At 44.5% G+C, this 21867-nt stretch overlaps 1 protein-coding gene across 2 annotated transcripts; it reads left to right on the top strand.

Annotated features, from left to right (window-relative positions):
• The first annotated feature begins 329 nt into the window (after positions 1 to 329).
• Positions 330 to 21700, top strand: LOC308121754 (uncharacterized protein). 2 transcript variants are annotated; one of them, XM_080483200.1, is made up of 22 exons: positions 330 to 503; positions 2879 to 3010; positions 6908 to 6964; positions 8890 to 9013; positions 10220 to 10276; positions 10395 to 10611; positions 10697 to 10945; positions 11089 to 11232; positions 11314 to 11592; positions 12513 to 15103; positions 15200 to 15326; positions 16196 to 16301; positions 16490 to 16695; positions 17662 to 17840; positions 17930 to 17998; positions 18085 to 18233; positions 18387 to 18501; positions 18615 to 18802; positions 18928 to 19069; positions 19166 to 19292; positions 19383 to 19553; positions 20744 to 21700. In XM_080483200.1, exons 4-22 carry the CDS (start codon positions 8895 to 8897, stop codon positions 20765 to 20767), a joined length of 5259 nt encoding a protein of 1752 aa, XP_080339326.1. In that variant the 5' UTR covers positions 330 to 503; positions 2879 to 3010; positions 6908 to 6964; positions 8890 to 8894; the 3' UTR covers positions 20768 to 21700. The 2 variants fall into 2 exon arrangements, with proteins under 2 accessions (XP_080339326.1, XP_080339327.1); XM_080483201.1 differs by lacking the exon at positions 2879 to 3010 and having other exon boundaries at positions 332 to 503.
• The last annotated feature ends 167 nt before the right edge of the window (positions 21701 to 21867 follow it).

Raw genomic sequence — 21867 nt, 5'->3', positions numbered from 1 at the left:
ACCTCCCAAAGATTATTTTACAGCAGCGGAGAGATTTTAAATATCTCTTCTACTGTACTGGCTCTGTTCCAACTTACACACACACACACACACACACACACACACACACACACACACACACACACACACACACACACACACACAGGCAGGGAAATAAAGAGCCTCTCTTTATTTCTCTCTGGCTGTATTCCCCTCCTCCTGCCTCCTCTTGTTCACCGCAAAATGTAATAGATAGGCCACTTCTGCCCTCTCATTGGCTGATCCGCCCGTGATTGACAGCTGGTGGTCCCGCCCCCCCCTCGGTGTCTACACATGGATCGGTCTGCTATGAGAGCTCGAGCACCAGAGAGTGGAGTGGAAACAGGAAGAGGAGGAGAGGGGGGGCAGAAAGAAGACAAGAGGAGAGGATCGGGTGAGACAAGGTGGCGAAGGAGTGAAAGGGAGGAAAAGGGGAGCAAAGAGGGGCGTGTGGACCAAAGGGAAGCAGGACAGATAAAAGAGAGGTAAAAGAGCACTCCGGTCCAACTTGGTTTTGCTTTAATGGATTCATTGGATATACAGTTGCATGCATTTCACCCCTGATCCAGAAGTGTGTGTGTGTGTGTGTGTGTGTGTGTGTGTGTGTGTGTGTGTGTGTGTGTGTGTGTGTGTGTGTGTGTGTGTTTCTCTTAAGTGTTTCTTTCCATTTGTTAATTACTGTGTAAATACATTTTGATGTCAATGTTGGAGACAATTTGTTTCTTGCTCGAACATACTGCAGTGTGTGTGTGTGTGTGTGTGTGTGTGTGTGTGTGTGTGTGTGTGAGCTTGTCTGCAGACTGCTGCACATTCATGCATGAAGCGCGCGCGCACACACACACACACGCACTTACACTGCTCACGTGCAGAGACACAGCCAGTGTGGAATATGAAATGCTGAATGTGGCTGAGGGGAACTGTTGCAGTCTCACTTCTGATGTGGGTTACATTGTACTTAAACTGTTGCATATCAGCCCTTTTGTGTGGAGTGTACAGTTGTAAAAAAAAACAAACACAAAAAAAAACAACTAAACAGGTATAGTGAGATGATTAATGTTAATTTAGAGGACTGTCTGAGCTTCATTCTGCACTCCACTGAGATTGCAGCTCATTTTGTTGGTTTCTAATTGTTTTTTGGTCAAAGATTGACTACACAATCAGTTGTGAGTTACTGGAGAGGAAAAAAAAAAACAATCCACAAAGGACATTTAGGGTTACTGGGACTAAAGTACAGCATGAACCCAGTGTGTGCCTTGGGCTGATATGATTGTCAGCTTAGTGAACCACCTGGACGTGCATTTCTAGGTTAGCATTCCCCCTCGCAGCCCTGCTGTCTGACCCACACACACACACACACATACAGACACGTGCATTAGTCTCTTCTTTGAACCTGTTAACCTGCTACGTTGTCATTGTTCACAAAAAATAAGCTGTCCATGTTGCATTGTTTGCAAAAGACACCCCTCTTTCTTGTTCTTGACCTTGCCTTGGTACATTCCAGCACCCCTCAGAGGGCTGTGCTTTATGGAGCATACACCGGGAGAAGCTGCTATTACAGAGAGGCAGAAAAGGGGGATAGAGCAGAGGGAAGCAGGGGCTGCGGGGATGTTATTTTTAGAATTGTGATTGATATTCGCCTCTTACTGTACGTTCTTTCTCTGTGATCGCTGTTGCAGGCCGGCGTCCAATAAAATCACACACGTGCATGCATGCAGGAGGGGTTGGTTTGCTCATCCGGTGGCTGTCTGACTGTACGGTGTTGCTACTCGATTGTCCCTCCATCTGCCCCCCCCCCCCCCCCCCCCCCCCCACACACACACACACATCTCCAGTCTTTCGTGTTGGCTAGCCTCACAGCCACCAGAGAGGATCCTGGTCTATTGCAGCCCATCCTTCCTTTTATGGTATAGGAGCAAGAGTCGCTACTACACACACGTACACATGCACACACTCGCACAGAATCACAGTAAGAGATTCACACCTGCAGTGCCTCACCGCGGCTAGTATCATGAGAGGCGAGCATAAATGCGAGTGGTTGCTTCCACAAGCTGGAGTGTGCCGAGCTCTCCTCCACTACTCGCTGAATATTTTCGTTGAGCCGACGGAGCCGCTGAATAAATGCAGCGGCCATATGAAGAGAGGGAACCGAGAAATGTGGACATTAAATCCCATTGACTGCTCACCCCTCCACCCCACCAGCCTCCACTCTCCCTCTTTCTCTCCATGTCAAAATCACACACAAATGCAAACACTCCCCTCCTCTGCTTGAGGCCTTCCTCCCAGCCCTGGACTAAATGATATCATCGGTTGCCAGGGATACAAGGACACAGCGTGCAGAGAAAAGGGAGGGTGAGGCATAGGCAGAGCCTGCGAGAGAAGGCAAGAGGCTGGGATATTGGGTGTCAAGAAATGTGAAAAGAAATACGGGGGTCTAAGTTGAGATAGCGAGGGGAAAAGGAAGTAGGAAAGAATGGGTGTCAAAGATAGCTGGCTCAGGTTTTCCCTTTCTCTTTTCATTCACTTTCTTTGTCTGGAGATTTAACAACAGTGCAGATGTTGGTCGGAAGTAAAAGATAAAAAAATAAATTTAAAAAATGGGAAAGAGGAGAAACAGCAGCTATACCTGAGGGACACAGCCCCAGGTTTAACACAATAAAACCTTGCTGCCTTCGACATCTGTGCACCAACTGGCTATGGTATTTCCTCACTCTACTGTGTGTGTGTGTGTGTGTGTGTGTGTGTGTGTGTGTGTGTGTGTGTGTGTGTGTGTGTGTGTGTGTGTGTGTGTGTGTGTGTGTGTGTGTGTGTGTGTGTGTGTGTGTGTGTGTGTGTGTGTGTGTGTTTCTTTGCTGGCTTGCAGAGGATGAGCCTGTCTATTTAAAGGGATCGGAGACCACACAGTCTCTGCTGTCTTTCTATTCCTGACTGGAGTTATCAAATTTGGACCAGAAAGTCTGTCCCTCTTCTCGTTTGTCTCGGTGCACATTGCGAGGTAAGAGTGGTCAGCGGGAGTGCAGACTCGCACACACACACACACACACACACACACACACACACACACACACACACACACACACACACACACACACACACACACACACACACCAAAAAACACACACACACAAAACACACACACACACACACACACACACACAAAACACACGCGCGAGCCCCGGCACACTGCATCAGGTTTCAGGTAAATGTCTTCAATTTACAACGAGCAAATAGTGTTAGCGAGATGAGACTGTTGGAGGTTACATAGCCAAAATGGAAGAGCAACACTTGGGTCACAAAAGGCACACAGAGGTGGCAGGAAGTCTCAACAAGTTTGCATTATAAAGGATCACTTGTGCACAAATGCAACAAACCTACAACCTGTGGGAAGTAATGCCTTCCTTTAAAACAACTGGAACAAAGTTTGCTATAAGTTTCCACTGCAGATTCTTTCTTTAAAGGTATCTGGCCGGGAAGAAAAGACTTTTAACCAACAGCAACTTAACCCATTTTGCACATGACATCATTTAGCCCCACAGCTAAAATCCAGATGTTTTGAATTAACCCTCCACAGATGGGTTTCATATAAGAAGCACAGCGCCATTGTTGTAGAGTCAAATTTAAGCTGCGTTTGACTGACAGCTCCCCGTACAACACTCTAACAAAGAAGGTCTACAACAGATGCTGTGTTGGAAAAAAAAAAAAAAAAAAGCACAGGAAATGCAGTTCTTTGTCTAAAGATAATGCACAACTGCAGAGAACAGTCGACAAGTAACTGGCATCGATTGAAGTCAGAAAAAAAGTTTTCTTTTTTACATTTTTTTACGGTATTTAGAATAACAACAGTTTTAAATGTCTTGGGCACAAAAATAAAGTCGTACATCCAGGATTTTAAGCAAAGCAAACCCGTCATGCCAACATTGCTGAGGAAGTAATGTGGGCATTAGACGAGGAAGCTCTGAAAGCTGATCTCTGTATCAGCAGATTTAATGTACTATGAGGTGATCTAAGGATTAGAGTGGGTATTGCCAGACATCAGGGCTCTCACCAAGCCAGAGGACCGAGCGGGCGGAAGCATGTGGGATTTTTTTTTAACCATCCCAAAATGTAGAAGTGGATGTAGTGTCCTATAGTGAGTTGTCTGGGCTGCAGAAGCACCACCTGTTGGCAACAGAAAGTGCAAATCCTTTGTTTCTTTCCCCAGAAATGTTGGATGTAGTCCATGGAACGGGGGTCTGAAACGTCTTTTTTCCCCATGTATGTCAAATCCATGACCTTTTAACATTGATCTTGTCTTTTGGTCAAGGAAATAGAGTCAAGTCAGAATAGTTGGAGAACATCGGGTCACAACTGCGGTATGGCTAGAAGACATAACACATGGGCGGATAACAAAGTATATAACTAGACCGCTGTCTGGTGTAATCATGACCTGACTCGCCTTCCCGATGCACAGACAGTGTAGACTCTGCTGCTTCCTGGGTTTTAGCCAAAATCACATTATCTGGTGTTTAAAGGGGTATCATGCGTTTCATGCAACATACTGACTCTTATAACTCACTGCTTGCTCCGGCTGCACACATTGTGCCCTGTGTTGTGCACTCCGGCATGAGTAACAACGCTCATTGATTGCACCTCTTCAAACTCTCCATGCAAAGTTCATGCCTGTGCACAAAGGGGGGAAAAAAACAGCAACCTGTGGGCTAAATAGCTTTCCTGAAGGAAACTCTTGAGACATATTGTGTCTGATGTATAGCTTTGCGTAGATGGCGAATGCACCGCTGCTCATTGAGACGCAGATTTGCAGCCTTTGTTTAACTGTATGTTAGTAGTGTATCCAGGCCTGTTGTGTCTTCTTTGTAAGCTAAAAATACATCTGAATGCAGTTGAGTCTGAAAAGCCCGAAGCCACAGCACTCAGAGGTGTCTGGCTTCAGTTGCTCTAGCAACTGGTTGGAAATATACTCGGAGAGGCTGCTCACTTCGCTCATTCATCATGCACAAAAAGGTTAACGCGGCACAGCTGCACCAGCCGAACCACAAGAACAGACGGACAGTGCTGTGATGGATCCTGACCATCCAGCGGCAGATCATGGTGTGGTTCCTCTGGAAAGTAGATGTGGGGGGCGGGGGGTGCAACAACAAAGTGGCTGAGGAAAAGAAAGGCACCACTCTGTCAGAGGGCAAACAAAGTCCAAGCACACTTTGAGCTATTTAGAGTCATTAATTAACCTAATGAGCATGTCTTTTTATCGTGAGAGGAAGCTGAGTGCTGAGAGAGTCTACGCTGCGACAGAGAGAACATGGAAACTCAATGCTCTTCTTGTTCTGAGGCGACCAAACCAGCCACTGCCACACAGTGCCTCCATTTACATACGCATGCACACAAAATAGTGAGTCTAAGACTGAAGTGCACACAGTGCGACGCAGCTGAAGTCAAAACACAGTGAACAATGGCACCGTGTTTCAGTTTTAATCTGAATTTCCTTCCTTTGTCGACTTTCGTTCATTTATGTTTAGAATAAGACATATTTTACAATCTCAAGACTCTTTCTTGTGTGCATTGTTAGAGAATGCGTAAATGTTTTTAGCAAATCAAATCGAAGAGGGGGGTTTATAGACTCTGTTAGAAGAAATGACAACTTTTTAAGATAACGTTGTAGTTCCACTGGAACCTGAAGTCAGAAAAATAGTTTTTGACCTCAGTAGTGGGGCTGCATGATAGAGAGATGTGTTCATCCAGATAACAGGGCTCTTTCTCTGTCAGTTGATCAAAGTTAATGTCACAACTTTTTGGAATTATTTGTGATCAATAATATTTTGAAAATTGAATAAAACATAACTTATTGCAATTCAATCAGTCGTGTTGATATCACAATATGTTGTGCATCCCTACTTAGTAGTGTTATTTTCTATTGTATTTTTCTTGTATAGTTGCTTGTTTAAATAAGATCTGGGCACCTGTAGTTGGGGCTCTCCTCAGTTGCCACCTCGGGGGAAGTGGTAAAACTTTGCGCAATGACTCGTCATGCTGTTTATAAATAGCTTCGGGGAATGAACACGTATTGAGGCGCAACCTCTCACCTGTAGAGCAGCGCTCCGTTCAGCATGCGGAGTGACTCAGAATACGATTAGTTCACATCAACACGTGCGTATTTCAACATCAGGAGTGAAACATCATTTACCAACATGATTGGACGGAGCAGGATTTGCATCAAACATCAGTACAAAAGCACAGAGAAAGTGCGGCTGCAGTGCGACAGGATAACTGCACCCACCCAAACATGACCTGCTGCAGGTCACTGGACAGCTAATAAAGCGCCGTGTGCCCCTAGAAACATGTGTACCAGAAGCAAATGGAATGTAATGAGGGCTAGAGCGAGCAAACTTGCATCTGATTATAAGCAGTGGGCCCTGATGGCCACAGTGAACCCCTGTCGAGAAGTCGATTTGAGCCTCATCCAGCTTCGACCCTTGTCAGTAAATCAAGGAGTCGTAGCTCGAAGCGACACAAAGGAAAAGGTGGGAACTATAATACAGCAGACCACCAGGAATCCCCCCCCCCCCCTTTCCTTTGTTCTTAAAGTGAAGCTGCCATGGTCTTTGGTCATACTGCCATGCTTTCCTTTTCTTTTCTTTTTTTGTTCTGTCACTGGATGGCCACTGGCTGTGGTGGCTGCTGGGTAGCTCTGATTAGAGACAGGCTAAGTGCACAATGCAGCTCTGGCTGACTGATGATACGGCAACCCAACAGATACGGTGCAGCATGAGGAATTACACCACTGCAGATGCACAAAATGCCTGTTTGACGTTGATCAATTGCAGATATTGTACGGATATGGTCTAGAAATACAATAAAGGCTCAGACGGTCTCACATAGGCATGTGTTTTGTCCACAGGCTGCCGTTTGCTCCCAGGTGTGAAGTGGAGGGCCTCCTAAATACAGACCAAGACTGGTAACCACACAACACTTGTTTGTCTCGCTCTGCTTTGTGGGTTTGATTGTGGGTGACTATTTCAGCGCAGATCTATTATTTGCACCTTTGTTCAGTGATTGTTTGTAGCTTTGACAAAATTGCAGGTGAATAAACAATCTTATCCTGCCGTTTTGTGACTTCATAATGAAATAGTTTGTTTTGTTTTTTTCAAAATTTAGCAATATCTTACTACTTTGTATGCCTGACATGTTTTGTGTGTCGTTGAAGCTAAGCATTGATATGACATATAATTTGTAAAGATCTTCACACGCTGCTTTACTTAAATGAACAATGTAGAACCATGTAATGACTAAACATCTAAATAAAAAGCTAAAAGTAGTCATAAAATGTCAGTTATATGTCATTAATTCAACCTAAACTACAGTGAAAGTGATGAAACCTTAGTTTATAACCAGTGTTATCTATGTTTTAAAAGGTAAAACATGTGTTGCAAGTCCAGACCCTTTTTAATAGATTTGTTTTGACTTAGAAAATCTGCTAAAAGTGGAGCAGATGACCATATGAAAGCAATCCACCCATGTAACACCAGTGGAGTACAATAAGTTTCATCTTTGTACATTAAAGAGAAGTCAGAAGTAGCTACGTTTACATGTTTTATCCTAATTATCTGTTTGTTTCTTTATTTACTTGTTCGGTAGTTTTTGCAGACGCTATCATTTGAATCTGCCGGCCCACTATAAGTTTAAATACAGTGCTGACTTCTAGTTATGTCCAAAATTAGTGTGAAGTTGGTGTGTAATTTTCCTCAAACTATGTCAGACTCTGTAATCTTCTCGGCACTCCTGTCTAATGTGACCAGTGTCAACATTTTTAGCTGCTTGTCATCGTTTAATCACTAGATGCTGCCCAGAAATCAATGTGGGATATTTTCTGAGGTAAGCCTACTCGGGATTAGAAAAAAATAAAAATACAGCATCTATCCCACTTAGTGTTTCACCGCTCTAATATCTACAATTACAGCTGAGATGGGAAGTTTTACTGCTATTCTACAGTTTCTCCACATTTGGGATTCCCCCCAAATTGTTTACATCCCCTCGAGGCTGTTCCAACATTTTGATCACTTCACAAATGACTCTGAGTCCCACAGAAGGAGGGGAGTTGGCTTCACAAGTTGTGCGTGTCTCACAAAAACCTCTGAATGGGTGGTGACATTGTCAAATTGACATATTTTGTCTGGATCCGGGGGGAAATTTGAACAAGTGGAGACAAATACAGTAGCAAGGACAAGCTGGAAAGAGCATATTAACCCCTTATTGTCTTCTCTCCGCTGAAACGATCATGTAGATGACCTAAATATTTTCAATTCAAAGCTCCTCGTAACCGAGTGCCATTGTGTGTTGAGAATCCCACAGTACGATCACTTCTCATGTCAGAGTGAAGGTTCAATGAGTGCGGACATAAATGTGTATACAGTTCATGTGATGGCAGGTCATCCTAAAACTATAGCATTGTCTGAATGCAGTGGTCCCTGAATGTCTTGCCTCCTGGAAAAGCTGCAGACTTCATTCTTTCACCAATGTGCACAAGCAGTTTTCCATGTCTGTTCCAAAAATTGTCTTGTCATGGTTATTCTGACATGTGCAAATCTGATTTTGACAACCTGAGTGCAAGCGAAGCCCCCGGCCCCCCTTTATAATCTTTACTGCTCCCTCAAGGGGGTCCCAGGCTTTAAGGTGGGGACCACCGTCTTAACCCTCTGAGCTCCTCTACTCTGTTTGTATTTCTTTCCCTCGTCTCCCCTGGTTCTCATGTGCAAACTGTCATGTTGTTGGGTTTGTATAATTTATTGTAACCTCACTATGTGGAGTGTCAGGAGTTCGCTGAGCTCTGATTGGTGCTCTAAAAATATAACTGAACTGGATTGAACTCCCCCTGTGTTGCAGGCTGCATGTATCACCCAGCAGAGCTCTACTCCGGCCGTAACACATGGGACTCCTATCCAGCTGGAGGACCTAACAGAGGACAATGGGCTCCTGTAAACAATCGGCCCTGGAGCCACACAGAAAGGTCAGCAGCTCACACAAAGAAATGGGTCGTGTTTTGCTGCACAGTCACAAGTTTTCATTGCCATTACAAATGCACATGTGAGATTGCAGTGGAGGCAGAATGCTTTGTTGAACTTCCACGGTCACACGCGGCTCTATAAGCAGATTGAATAGGAAAAAATGCAGCATTATTTTATGCGAAATTAAACTTTAAAGTGGGAGTTTATGAAGGAGCCATTCGAGGTTTGTGCTTTCCCTACATGGTGATGGCACCTGGCCTTTCTTATCTCGACTGATTCAGGAGGAGCACTACTTTATGGGACTGAAGCGCCGATTAACATATTCATGCTGCAGCTGTGGGAATAAACGCATCTGCAGCTCAAACAAGCCAGAAAGTGTTTGAATGAAACTTTTAAATTCTTTCACTGCAGCTGGCAAAAGCCACAAACCGACCTCTCTGAGGATGCTTATTATTGTGATTGCAAAGCAACGTTGGGCTTTAAATTGTTGCTTTGAGCAACATAAACGACAGACAACGAAGAGTAATCACTTAAATATAAATGATACAAATGAAGGCCAAGCAGAGGACTCACATGATGTGAAATTCGCAACATTTATGAATTAGGAAACACATTTTAGTGACTTTTGAAGTTGGTACTTTATAGCCACGACAGGGAACGTATAGGGGGGCTTGGCATTATCGCTTTTTATTAATTATTATTGATCGTAATGGTTATAAAAACAAATAAGTGGAGGGACTGAATTTATTGTAAGTACAGTATATTGCAGATTAATCAAATTTTTAAAATGAGCTTTAGTGCATAAGTGTAATAGTTGTGTCACGAATATATATTCCAACATTCTTTCACAATCATATCTTATAATAAATAATAAAAACACTTGTTCAACTAAAAATTACTACTTAGATTGAGATATAGCATATGCAACATGAGAGAAATATTATCGTCCCACTCTCTCTGTTCAGTGTTGCGTGAAGCTTTTCACAAGAAAGGTTAATGAGTGACTATGAGAGAAATTCTCCTGAAGTTTGGACCAAGTTAATGATTTTTAAGATGTTTGGAAAGTGGTTTGGCGTTAAACTGGAATATTAGATACGTTTGTAATTAGTTTGATTTCTAACTTCAAGCTCCTTCATTTTTTACTTCCACGAGAATTGTTTTATTGCCTTGAGAGAAGGCCACTTTGACGCATATTGTTGTGATTACAGATGCCAAACAGGACGCAATCCATCACATCATCAAGCATCCAGTCGTTTTTACAACAGGTGAGTGAAACAGAACATTTACTCTTAAAATGGACAGTACACAGATGTGTTGAATCTCTGTCTGCACCATGATTTTTGTAGCTAAATGTTTTTTGTTTTTGTTTTTGCTTGTCTTAAGGGGGGACAGACCAGTGAGCCATGCTCAGGACAAGAGCTTCTCAAAGGGCCACCAGCAGCTGCTGCGAATTTGGGACAGTAAAGAGCAGCAGTTTGAGGCTCAGAACTGGCACCACAACTCCACACGCTCATTCCACAACCGAGCTGGCAACAGCAATGGTTATCCAGCGGGACCAGGGGACCGCTATGCGAACTGGGACAACAATGTCAGCAACTCGGTAGTGAGACCCACCAGTCTGGAACAATAACACCTGAAAGGGACTTGATTCTTTGGCCATGACTGGGTGTTCTGTTCTTTTACAGCATGGCAGTCTTCGCATGCACCGCAACAACAGGGATCTGCAGCCCCCGCTGGAGAGGTGGGCCCCCTCGGACTGTCGCAGGAGCTTCTCAGGCAGGATGGTAAACAACAGGCCAGGACCCTGGAAACGGCCGGTCCTCCACCACCAACGACGGGAGCAGCTGCACCAGCACGGCCCGTCCACACAGCACCTTCTATCCCCGAGGGAAGATTGTCCAGCGAAGAGGAGACGAGACTTGGGACCTGATCAGGTAAAAGTTCCACACAAAACTTTGATTTGTTCAACTCACCCCTGTACATGGTGCTCAACTCCTGCACAAGAGCACCACCTGTTGGGGGGTTCTCACTTCATAGAGTGTTTTTTTTTGTTTTTTTTTTGCTCTGCTTTGTTTAGCCGTCTCATCCCGGATCAAGACAGTTACCTTTACTCACCCGCATCCCATCACCACCTCGCCATCACCGCAGCAACCAAGACGACTGGAAGCCTCTGAATGAGAGCCACCACTCTGACCACAGGACCTCTGCAACACAACAACAGGTAATGCGTCGACATGCAGTGAGTGATCATTTGAAATAGTGCGCATTTATTCTTTAATCAAATTGGGTCCGGTATTCACAGGAAACCTCTAAATTGCGAGCTGGGGAGCACGGCTTCAGCAACACTGCACCTGTGAACCAGAGCTGTGGCAGCAGGCAACCCCACCACGGAAGCAGAGGGAAGGTCGAGCGGAAAATCTTGTCTTCACCAGCAGACCACACCCGTGTGCCTTGCAGCCACCAAAACCATCATTATCACCATCAGCGGCACACTGGCCACCCCCGAGCTCCACAGCACAACGCCCCGCCACGCCCCCTGGAGGAGAAGGACCCGCGGAGCCACCACCACAAACAAAGCACAGTAAGAGGCATTTCCTATTCCTGTGTAATACGTCTGTTATCATTTCAGTACAATACTGGACATCTAAAAAAAAAAAATTTCATATCATTGAAAAAGTTGATTGTTATGTCCAATTTTTCTATGCTCTTAACATATGAACTGAAATGTTTCAATATTTATTTATTTTTATTTGATAATTATGGCCTCTTGTTCCAAAAAGAAAAGAAACATCTGGCCTTGTATAATATTACAATATATTGGGAACCTGTGTTGTTAATTTAAGTGATTTTTGAGCTAATTTTCTGAGAGGAAAAGACACAATCACAACAAATCTCAAATATATGGAATGAAAAACAAACATTTTTAGAAATCCACTGGCAGGCTTAATATGTTGTTGCTATATTATCTGCGATCACAGCAGCAGCCACAACATTTTGCAATTTTCTAATGTAGTGTGAGGATAAGTTCTATCATGATTAAACTATTCAACAATGTTTTGTACCCACTTCATCCAAGTTAGGGAGCTGGAAGTCAGAAGTGACATTAGCCAGATGGCAGGGTACAACCTGAAAGCAGAGGCAGACGACTACACTTAGTGTCATCTTTGGTCAATTTAGAGTCCATCATCAACCTAATAAGCATGTCTTTGAACTATGTGAAGGAGCACATGGTGAAAAGCCACACACGCACACACAGAACCAGCAAATTGCCCACAAAAGGACCTTATTATACTGCGCAACCCAAACTGATTACTCAGTCGATAGTTGTTCAGTTCCAACCATTTCATTTGCAACTTAATTTTCTTTTTCCAATACTGAAAACATGGACACGTTATTTTGGAAATCATAGGATATTTCAGGCATAGTTTGTCTCAGTAAATCAGTAACACACTGTCATGTGTTAAAAAAGCCCTAACAGTAATATATATTTTTGATTTGCAGGAAACTCAGCGTAGGGGAATTTCAAGAGATCCCGTCCTCTCCAAGTCTTCTGGTGTAGATCCTCCTTTCTATTTGTCCCAGCACTGCAGCCCTAAAGATGGAGGCTCCACTTCCAGCAGTCCCGGTGCCCCTTCCAGTCCCTCATCGTACGCCGCGGCGTGCGGTAGAAAAGATCCTTCAGCCATCCAGCAGTCCTGCCCCAGTGGGCAGCAAAAGCTTCACGAAAGCCCCAGTCACACCGCGAGGTCTAGCCTCACCTCCCCCGCGTCTCTTCTGCCTCACACTGCTTCAAAATCCAGATCCTTAGACCCCAAGTACAAAAAGATGTCACAGCTCTGCTCACGGCAGCCACCTTACGACAAATCGAGAACAAACAAGCCTGAGAAGGAATCAGAGGAACACAGAAAGTCCGAGTACAAACACAAAGATATGCTGATCAGGAAGGAGAGGAAGGGCGAAGTTCAAACAACAAATAGAAAGGGTGAGGAAAGGAAGAGGCGGAAGAAAAAAGAGGAAAAAAGGTTAGGAGAGAGAAAAAAGAAAAAAGACAAAACAGTTAAGAAGGAGAGAAAGCTTGTTTTGAAAACTAAAGTCACAGAAAGAGAAACATTTTCTGCGGTCTCTACCTTCAGTCGCGCAGAGGAGACCAGAACATGTAAAACAGAGGCTTCATCTCCAAACCTTGAGAATCAAACTCTATCGCCACCAAAACACAAGCACAGGGAGAGGGGGGAGCAGCCCAAGAAGACGACGACACGCAAGCCAAACGCTCTCCATCGCGGCTGCGTTTCACCGCAGCCATCCTCCAAATCTGAACGTCACAAACTGGCCAAAAAGAAGAGCAGCTCCACAAAAAATCCCATCAAGGAATTAAAACGGTCTCCCGCCGAGACCACCAGCCTCAGCCCGACCTGCAAGACGCCTGGCCTTGGCTCATCCCCAGCAGAAGATAGACCAACAGCAAAGACCCACAGTGCGCTCCCCTCACTTCATTTGAAAGCCTTAGCGCCTCTTAAAACAGTCTGTTCTGTCAGCTTAGAGCAGCTGGTCCACAGTAAAGACGGAAGGCAGGGAGCGCTGCTCAACGCCCCGGACCTCCAGCCTGTGGCCGTGCTGGGAAGTTTGAGGGAAATCGGGGACAACCTGGCCAACACTCCCCCGGTGCTCAGCTGGCAGGGCTCCCCGGTATCTGTGCTGGGCGATGATGAGGAGGAGCTAGAGAAAGGAGTCATAAGTCGTCCTGTCCTCCAGCCCAGCCCCACCCAGTGTTTCTCTCCTCCACCCATGGAGGGTGAGAGCATTGATGATGTAAAGAAGGAGCCTTGTGAAGAAGCACGTGATTGTCGCCACCATGATACGTCCGAACCGGGGGAGCTGCCGCCTCGTAGAAACGAGCAAGTCGCTGAGAGTTTGAATGAAAGGGAGATGGAGAAAAGCAGGGATACCTCCGGCTCTCTTCTTCACGAGCTCCACCATCACAAAGCCGGTTTGGATGATGTCTTCAAGAGCCTCGCCACATTCCTGGAAGGCCAGAGGGTCTCGTGTCGAGGAGGACCTTTTGGCCGGCCTCCCGCTCGAGGGGTGAAGTATTCCTCTTCTCTTGCACTGGGGCCAGAGATCCACTCTCACGACAATCGGGATTTAACCCCCAAATCCAATCCCACAGCACCTTCCCATCCTGGAAAGCAGTTGCCACTTCACGCTATCTCAGACACGCTTTTGAAAACCCAGAGTCCAACAGATATGAGTGAGTCTGTCACAGACGCCCCGGAGCAAGAAGAGAGGGAAGATAATGGGAGTGGTATAGAGGAGAATGACAGAGATATGGTGGTGCTCCCGGAGAGAACACAGTCGTCTTCTCTCCTGGATGGCTCACTGAGTGCAGAGCTGAGGCTGACCACAACACATCCGGCCTCCTTCACCAGCCTCATCACGGTCTCTGCAACAGAGGAGAGAGGAAACAGCAAAGACCAGGAAGCCACAGGTAGCAGCAGGAAGAAGAAACACAAGGCCAAGGACAGGAGAAGAAAAGCAGCCATTAAGATCAAGATAAAGGCTGAAGAATGCAAGATCACCACTTCTAAAAGTAAAACAACTGAAATGAAGGAAGAGGGGAACGTTTCATCCTCAGTCGTCATCTTTAGAAACCCACCCAGACCGCTGACAGACAGTATGAAGAGCCCGAATCCTCAGGAAAATTCAAGCTCATGTGGCAACGACGCCCAGAGAGAAAGACTGGACACTGGTGATGTGAAGACACCAAATGAGAAGAAGGAGAAGGAAGTGTTAGAAAACAAGGCAGCTGGAAATACCGACACCAACACCTCACAGTCAGCATCAGCTGAAACAATCACTACACTTGAATCAGGTGCTCCCACACCAGCAAGGAAACCTCCCTGTCCATTAGCTCCGGTAGACCCACTGAAACTCAAAGCACTGTCCCTGGGCCTAAAGGAGCTGAAGATTCTCCTCGTTAAAATGAAGAGTGCCGGAAGGCAAACGTTCAACATATCAGAGCTGGAGGAACAGAGAGTCCCGCTTTCAAAGCTCAGCATCAAAAACACGGCCACCGAGGTGATCCGAGCGTGCAAGTGAGTACCCGATCGGACAAAGGTGCTTCCAGCTTCTGGAGCTCTTCCCCCGGTCCTGGTTCATGACTTCATGTTGCTCTGCTGTGTTTATCCCAGGGGGACGAGGGTGAAGGGGAAGTTTAGGGAGTCCTACGTGCTTCCCACTTTCTCTGTCAAACCCAAAATCGACATTGAGATCCTCATACCGCGGGAGAAGCTGAACCCACCGACGCCAAGCATCTACGTGAGTGCACAAGCTTCACAAGCCTCTTCTGTCCAAAGCAAATTAGGTGCAGCCGTTAGGTCTGTACGCTGTTTAGTTGTGTTTTTGTGTGGATTGTCACATAGTTTAATTCATAACAGGCGGATGTTTCCAACCAATTTAGCAGACCCTCAAACTACTTTATTAGGAAGTGACTCAAAATTAGAAGAGTAGCTATGAAATGTGATCCTGTTGATGGACACTTGTGTAGTGAGCCTCCGAATTTTAGATAAAATGTTCAAAAATGTAAAAAGTTCATTTAAACTTAAATAATTTATTTGATCTGTGTAACGGCAATGCTATTAGGCGTTTCTCCCTATTTATTAATCATTAATTATTAGTCTCAAAGTGTAACATAATGACGCACACACACACACACACACACACATACACACACACACACTCACTGTTTTCCACTCAACTCATGTCAAGTACTTATTTCTGTTTGAAAAACATTAATTTAGACTTTTTTCATGTTTTTTCCACATTGTAAGAGATTGAGAGATCCCACTCCAATTTAAGTTGCAAGTCTGCAAAAAAAAATACAAAAACTAAAGTATGTTTGAATAAAAGTAATAATAGTTTTACATTCAACATTTATAAAATAATGTTTTTCAAAGTTAATAAAGGTGGAATAAGATTCTTCACTGAGGTTCTCTGGTGCCCCCTGGTGGAGACCTGAACTGCACTTTAAAACCACTGTTTTGAATATATGTTTATCTATAATCACATAAGAGGGCAAAGGAAATAATGCCAGTAAGACGTAGTTGTTCTATTGACTTTATAAAGCAATAACCAACAGTATTTGTCCATTGTTGGGATCAACTATGTGAAATTATTTGTTTCTGCAGCTGGAAAGCAAGAGGGATGCCTTCTCTCCGGTTCTGCTGCAGTTCTGCACCGATCCCAAAAATGCCGTGACAGTCATCAGAGGTCTCGCTGGATCCCTCCGCCTTAGTAAGTTTACCCCACGTGCTGATCTCAGCCTGTATATTCAAGACTTCAGCCTATCGTGCAGGGAACAACCTTTTAAATATTGGAGTGCATAATTTTACTGTACTTGTTTTAAAGTCATCAGAGAAGTTAAACTTGTGTGTCTGTATGATAATTACTTGTGTTCTCTGCTTTCCCTTTCCCTCTGTGAGACCTCGGTCTGTTCTCCACTAAATCTCTGGTGGAGGCCAATTCCGACCACGCGGTGGAAGTGAGGACTCAGGTGCAGCAGCCGGCCGACGAGAACTGGGACCTGAGCGGTGCGTCGCAGGCGTGGCCGTGCGAGAGCAGCCGCTCACACACCACCATCGCCAAATACGCCCAGTACCAGGCGTCCAGCTTCCAGGAGAGCCTGCAGGTAGACATTTTCTCCCATGCCCGACACGTACACACAACGCGTTTCATTTTCATATTCAGTCATCAGAAGGTGTGTTAGTTGAATTACACCAGATTGCATTTCAACTAAAAAGTCTTCATTTCATTGCATCAGATACATTCAGTTTGAAATTGAGTGACTAATAATGTAATAAGGGCGAATAACTTAATGATTTTCTGATGTTAGCATAAAATTACAACCATAATTGAGAGAGCATTGAATATCAATATGACAACTGTGCCTTCAGCAAACTCCCCAAATGTACTCCAATTTATGTATTATTACACCTTTGGCTACACTCAACATTTGTAAATGACGTTTTAATGCAACTTCATTTATCTAATAACCAGCTAATATTGTAATAACTTATATTATTAGCAAAATGTACACAAAAGTTGTTATGTTATTGACTTTAATACATTTAACATGTCCAAAATTATTAGATTGTTTATCATCAAACTACATTTCATCTTTTTATTGTTTACATTTGATTGTAGTATAGACTCGTGATTTCCATCCATCGATACTGTCATTTTAAAAAGTTTCACTTTGGACTCAGCAGTTGTAGAAGCATTTACTGTTTTTCTTTTTCATGATTGTGTTAAATTAGTAGACACAGCCTCATGCACAGCTACCAGACGAGTCAAATTTGTCCAGTGAAAATAGAGCTTGTTGAATCTGAAACAGATGAACAAACAATCCTTAGAAGGAAAGAAAATGAGAGGACAAGACAAATTGTAGGATTTCTTTTATTTATTTTTTTTGCATATTGTTTGGAAAAGTTCTAAAAAAAAAAAAAGTGTTGATTTTATTGCTTAAATCTGTGTTTTACTGGATGAAAAGCCAAACGCAAACTCCTGCTGAGTAAATGTGAGTCCCTTCCTGGATTGAAGCCAGAAGCGCGATTGATTTGTAGCTGTCAGCTGAGCTCATGTAGATGTGTTATAGGAGGAAAAGGAGAGCGAGAACGAGGAGGACGGCGAGCCGACGCCAGACCCTTCGGCGGCCATGAAAGCAGGACTGACACTAGCCAACAGTAAAGGCAGTCCCACCTTGACGACTGCAAAATCCAATTCATCTCCCCTCTTTGACAAAGCTGACCTTCTTAACGCCAGCAGCCCGCTCAGGTCAGCGCCGTCACTGCGATCCGTTTGCGTCAACATAAAAGCTCAATTTTCACTGTGTGAACCGTCCTCTGTGTCTCCCCCCCCTCCAGCTCAGACCTGAAAACATCTGGGAAGGTCATTAAATTCGGGACCAACATTGATCTTTCCGACCCCAAAAGGTGAGACTCCGTTGCTGAAGGCCGTCCCGGTCTGAGCCTGCCGAGGTTCCGCGTCACGTTACCCGCCGTGTGTTTTTGTCCACAAGGTGGAAGCCGCAGTTGCAGGAGCTGCTCAAGCTGCCAGCTTTCATGCGAGTGGAGTCCAGCAACAACATGCTGAGTCACGTCGGACACACCATCCTGGGCATGAACACGGTGCAGCTCTACATGAAGGTGCCGGGCAGCCGCACGCCAGGTCAGCCACACATTTCAGTAGTTCTTCCTCATTTGAACAAAAAAAAAAACCTCACTGTTGTGCAAAATAAAGGCAAGACCGTGGAAACACAAGAAAAGCTGTTTGTGGTGTTTTAGAAAGTTTAGAATGAAAAAAATAATCTTTTTTTTTAAGGTCATCAAGAAAACAACAACTTCTGCTCGGTCAACATCAACATCGGCCCCGGTGACTGCGAGTGGTTTGCGGTTCATGAAAACTACTGGGAGTCTATCAACAAATTCTGTGAGAAGTGAGTAAAGAGATTTCTTAATGTTTCTGATGGAAGAAGCGGCCACACGGTGGCGACTCTATAATAGTTTGTGTGTTTGTGGAGAATGAAGCTGATCTTTTCCTTTCCCCCAGGCATGGCGTGGACTACCTCACAGGGTCCTGGTGGCCTGTCCTTGAGGACCTCTATAGCTCCAACATCCCTGTGTACCGCTTCATCCAGAGGCCCGGAGACCTGGTGTGGATCAATGCTGGGACTGTGCACTGGGTGCAGGCAGTTGGCTGGTGCAACAACATCGCCTGGAACGTGGGGCCGCTCAACTGTGAGTTAGACACGGAAAGAAAAAACAACTGAAGAACACCAGCACTCAAATTACTGACTAAATACACGTTAAATGTTCCACCTTCTTTGCTATTTTTTTATTTATTATTTTTTTGTCTCTCCCAGCCTACCAGTACCAGCTTGCCCTGGAGCGCTTCGAGTGGAACGAGGTCAAGAAGGTGAAGTCGATCGTTCCCATGATCCACGTGTCCTGGAATGTGGCTCGCACCATCAAGATCACGGATCAAGACACCTTCAAGATGGTCAAGTAAGACGTGTGTGTTGACCTGTGTCCGTGTGTTTATGCACGTGTGAGAACGCTTGTTTACATCATTCCCTGACGGTTCTCCTCTGTCTCCGTAAGACACTGCCTGATGCAGTCCATCAAGCACATCCAGATTCTCAGAGACCAGCTGTTGGCCACTGGGAAGAAAATCTGCTACCAGAGTCGCGTGAAGGACGAGCCGGCCTACTACTGCAACGAGTGTGACGTGAGTGACCCCCCCCCCCCCACACACACACACACACACATCTTCTCCTTCTTTGTGTCAGCCTCGGTGCCACCTCATGTGTTTGCACAGTTGGAGGTGTTCGACTTGCTGTTTGTGACCAGCGAGAACTGCAGCAAGAAGTCGTACCTGGTGCACTGTGAGGACTGCGCCCGAGCCAAGAGCCCGGCACTGGCGGGAGTGGTGGTGCTGGAACAGTATCGGATAGAGGAGCTGATGAGAATCTACGACACCTTCGTGCTGGTCAGTATCACTTCCTGAACCTGTTGTATATAGCGACCGTGATTCAGGTCTCGCTTTCACGAGCAAGGAAAAGGAGAATCAGAAGTTACACGTCAGATCCAATATGTGCTGTACCGAGAATACAAGCGTAAGAAAGTACCGCGTCACTCTAACGCCACTTCTTCTGACAGTAATGATGTTTAATCACTACTCTAATCTAATCTTTTTAAAATGATTATCCACCCTTTCTTTCAGTTCTGGGATTCCCTTTTTTTTCTTCTTCGTATTCTCATATTTCACACGTAAACACGCTCACATTTCTTATAACAAACCAGAAATTCCTCTTTTGATGAATGACGCACTCGCAGTCCGCCTCCCAGTAAGCACACACGGGAGATGCCAGGACTGTCTCACCTAAGCACACACATTCCCAAGTCTTAAGACTTTCCTCCTAACACCCCCAAACAATTGGATCTCCTCAGATTCGGTGGGAAGAAAGTTTCTCTCCATTCCTGCCTGACATTTGCAGCGTGAATTACTGCCTCTGGCTGCCTTCAAATAAACACGCTGCCTTCTCTCTTGGCAGTAGATGGGATGAGATCTCCATGCACCCACTTGGGAAAAGGTTTTTCAAAACAGGCTTTTCCTCAGCCAACTGCCAAGAGCAGTATCCAGCTGGAGATATCTGTTCCATGTCATCAGCCTGTCTGTCTCTCCCCCTTATCTTCCATCATCAGCTTGTTATGCAAATTAAACTCCCTGAGACGATCTCTGATCACAACATATTCACACAGTTTGCAATTTCACCATATGAGTATTGCATTGTAGTAATTTACAATCGTAACTAAAATATAGATTTTTTTTTTTTTTATCACTGACACTCTGTACCACAACAATGAAAAACTTTAGATTTTAAACTTTAAAGTTTTTATTGGAGTATTTGAGCGGTCCGGCCCACTCAAGGTGAAATTTGGCCGTATGTGGCCTCTAAACAGAAGGAAACTCGTAAGGCATTTCTTGAATGGTCGACAAAATGACTTTATCATAAAACTGTTGGTATTTTTAAGTATCGTTTGGTTTGAGCAACTCCGGGAGGTGAAGAAATAGCAAAATGCAGCAATTTCTTTCAATCTTACAAAGTGATATGTGCGTTTTGCCTCTCTGGCTCCTCCAGCTGAACCCTCCTTCTTTTTTGTCCCGCCCTCTTTCAGACCCCATCGCCCTTCACGAAGTGACGACTCCTCCACGGTGTCTTTCAGCCATAACCAAAACTCTAATGGCAGCACAAACGTTGCCTTCCCAGGCAATCTGTTCCTGCAAACACTTTCTCAATCAGCCAATCACGTTTACTCAGTATTGTTTACATCACACAATAAGGTATGGATACTCAGCCAATCCAACTACAGCTCACCGTCTTCCCCATACCAGCTGCTGATTGGACGTGTGCTTGGAAATAGAATGACTAGACTGGTAATTCTCACCAGAAGCATTTCAGATGAGTACAAAAAAAAAAAAAAAGAGAGAGAGAGAGAGAAATAAAAAAAACACACACAATGTGAGCACTGCTAGCACTGAAAATCAGGTTCTATATGTTCAACGGACACTGCTGTGATTCAAAAGCGTCAAGTAGCCGGTTCTCTGTATTGATTCAGGTACTTTTATGCAAATTCAGTAGAGCTTTTGTACACCAATCTAGTTATTCTATATGTCCATGAATTTGCTGTGATTCTATTGTACCAGCAGGGGAATCGCTTCGCAGGAGAAGTAGCTGATTGTCACATTTGGCATCGTATTGGTTCCTGTTTTTTCGTTTGGTATTCAGGTAAACTCTGGCATTTGTAATTCCTGTTTGTAAAACTTTTTCGAGGTGCTATTTCAAGCTTATTTATTCTCGTTCGATACTTAAGACGTTTTACCAGCCTAGAAGTACACCACATTGGCCTTGTGAACTGTATTTAGAGGTAATTAGACACACAAAATGAGGTCTTATGTTTAAGAAAAAAAAAGAAAGAAAAAGAAAAACTTTTTCTGAGTTTCTCTATAATACGGGTTTACTCGAGGACTAATATGGTTTCGTTCTTAGTTGGGAATCAAGTGCGTAGAAGAGAGAACTTGTTTTTTCACTAGTCCAGCTGAACAGTGGTTGGCGCAGTTTGTACGATTCAATGAAAGAAAAAAAGGAAAGAAAAAAAAAACCACATAGTGACGTTTTATTTTTGGAATGGGAAAACATTCCCAGTTTTATACCTCTTTTGTTGCTATGTTCCTGTTTGTAGACGGCGGACAAGATAAATAATTGTAAATTGTGAATGAATTTATGGGATAAGCAGTGGTG

The sequence above is a fragment of the Lipophrys pholis genome (genome assembly GCF_963383615.2).
Source record: "Lipophrys pholis genome assembly, chromosome: 16".
NCBI classification, from domain to species: Eukaryota; Metazoa; Chordata; class Actinopteri; order Blenniiformes; family Blenniidae; genus Lipophrys; species Lipophrys pholis.
The sequence above is the reverse complement of the archived record's forward strand: the minus strand, read 5'-3'. Positions and strand labels throughout refer to the sequence as shown.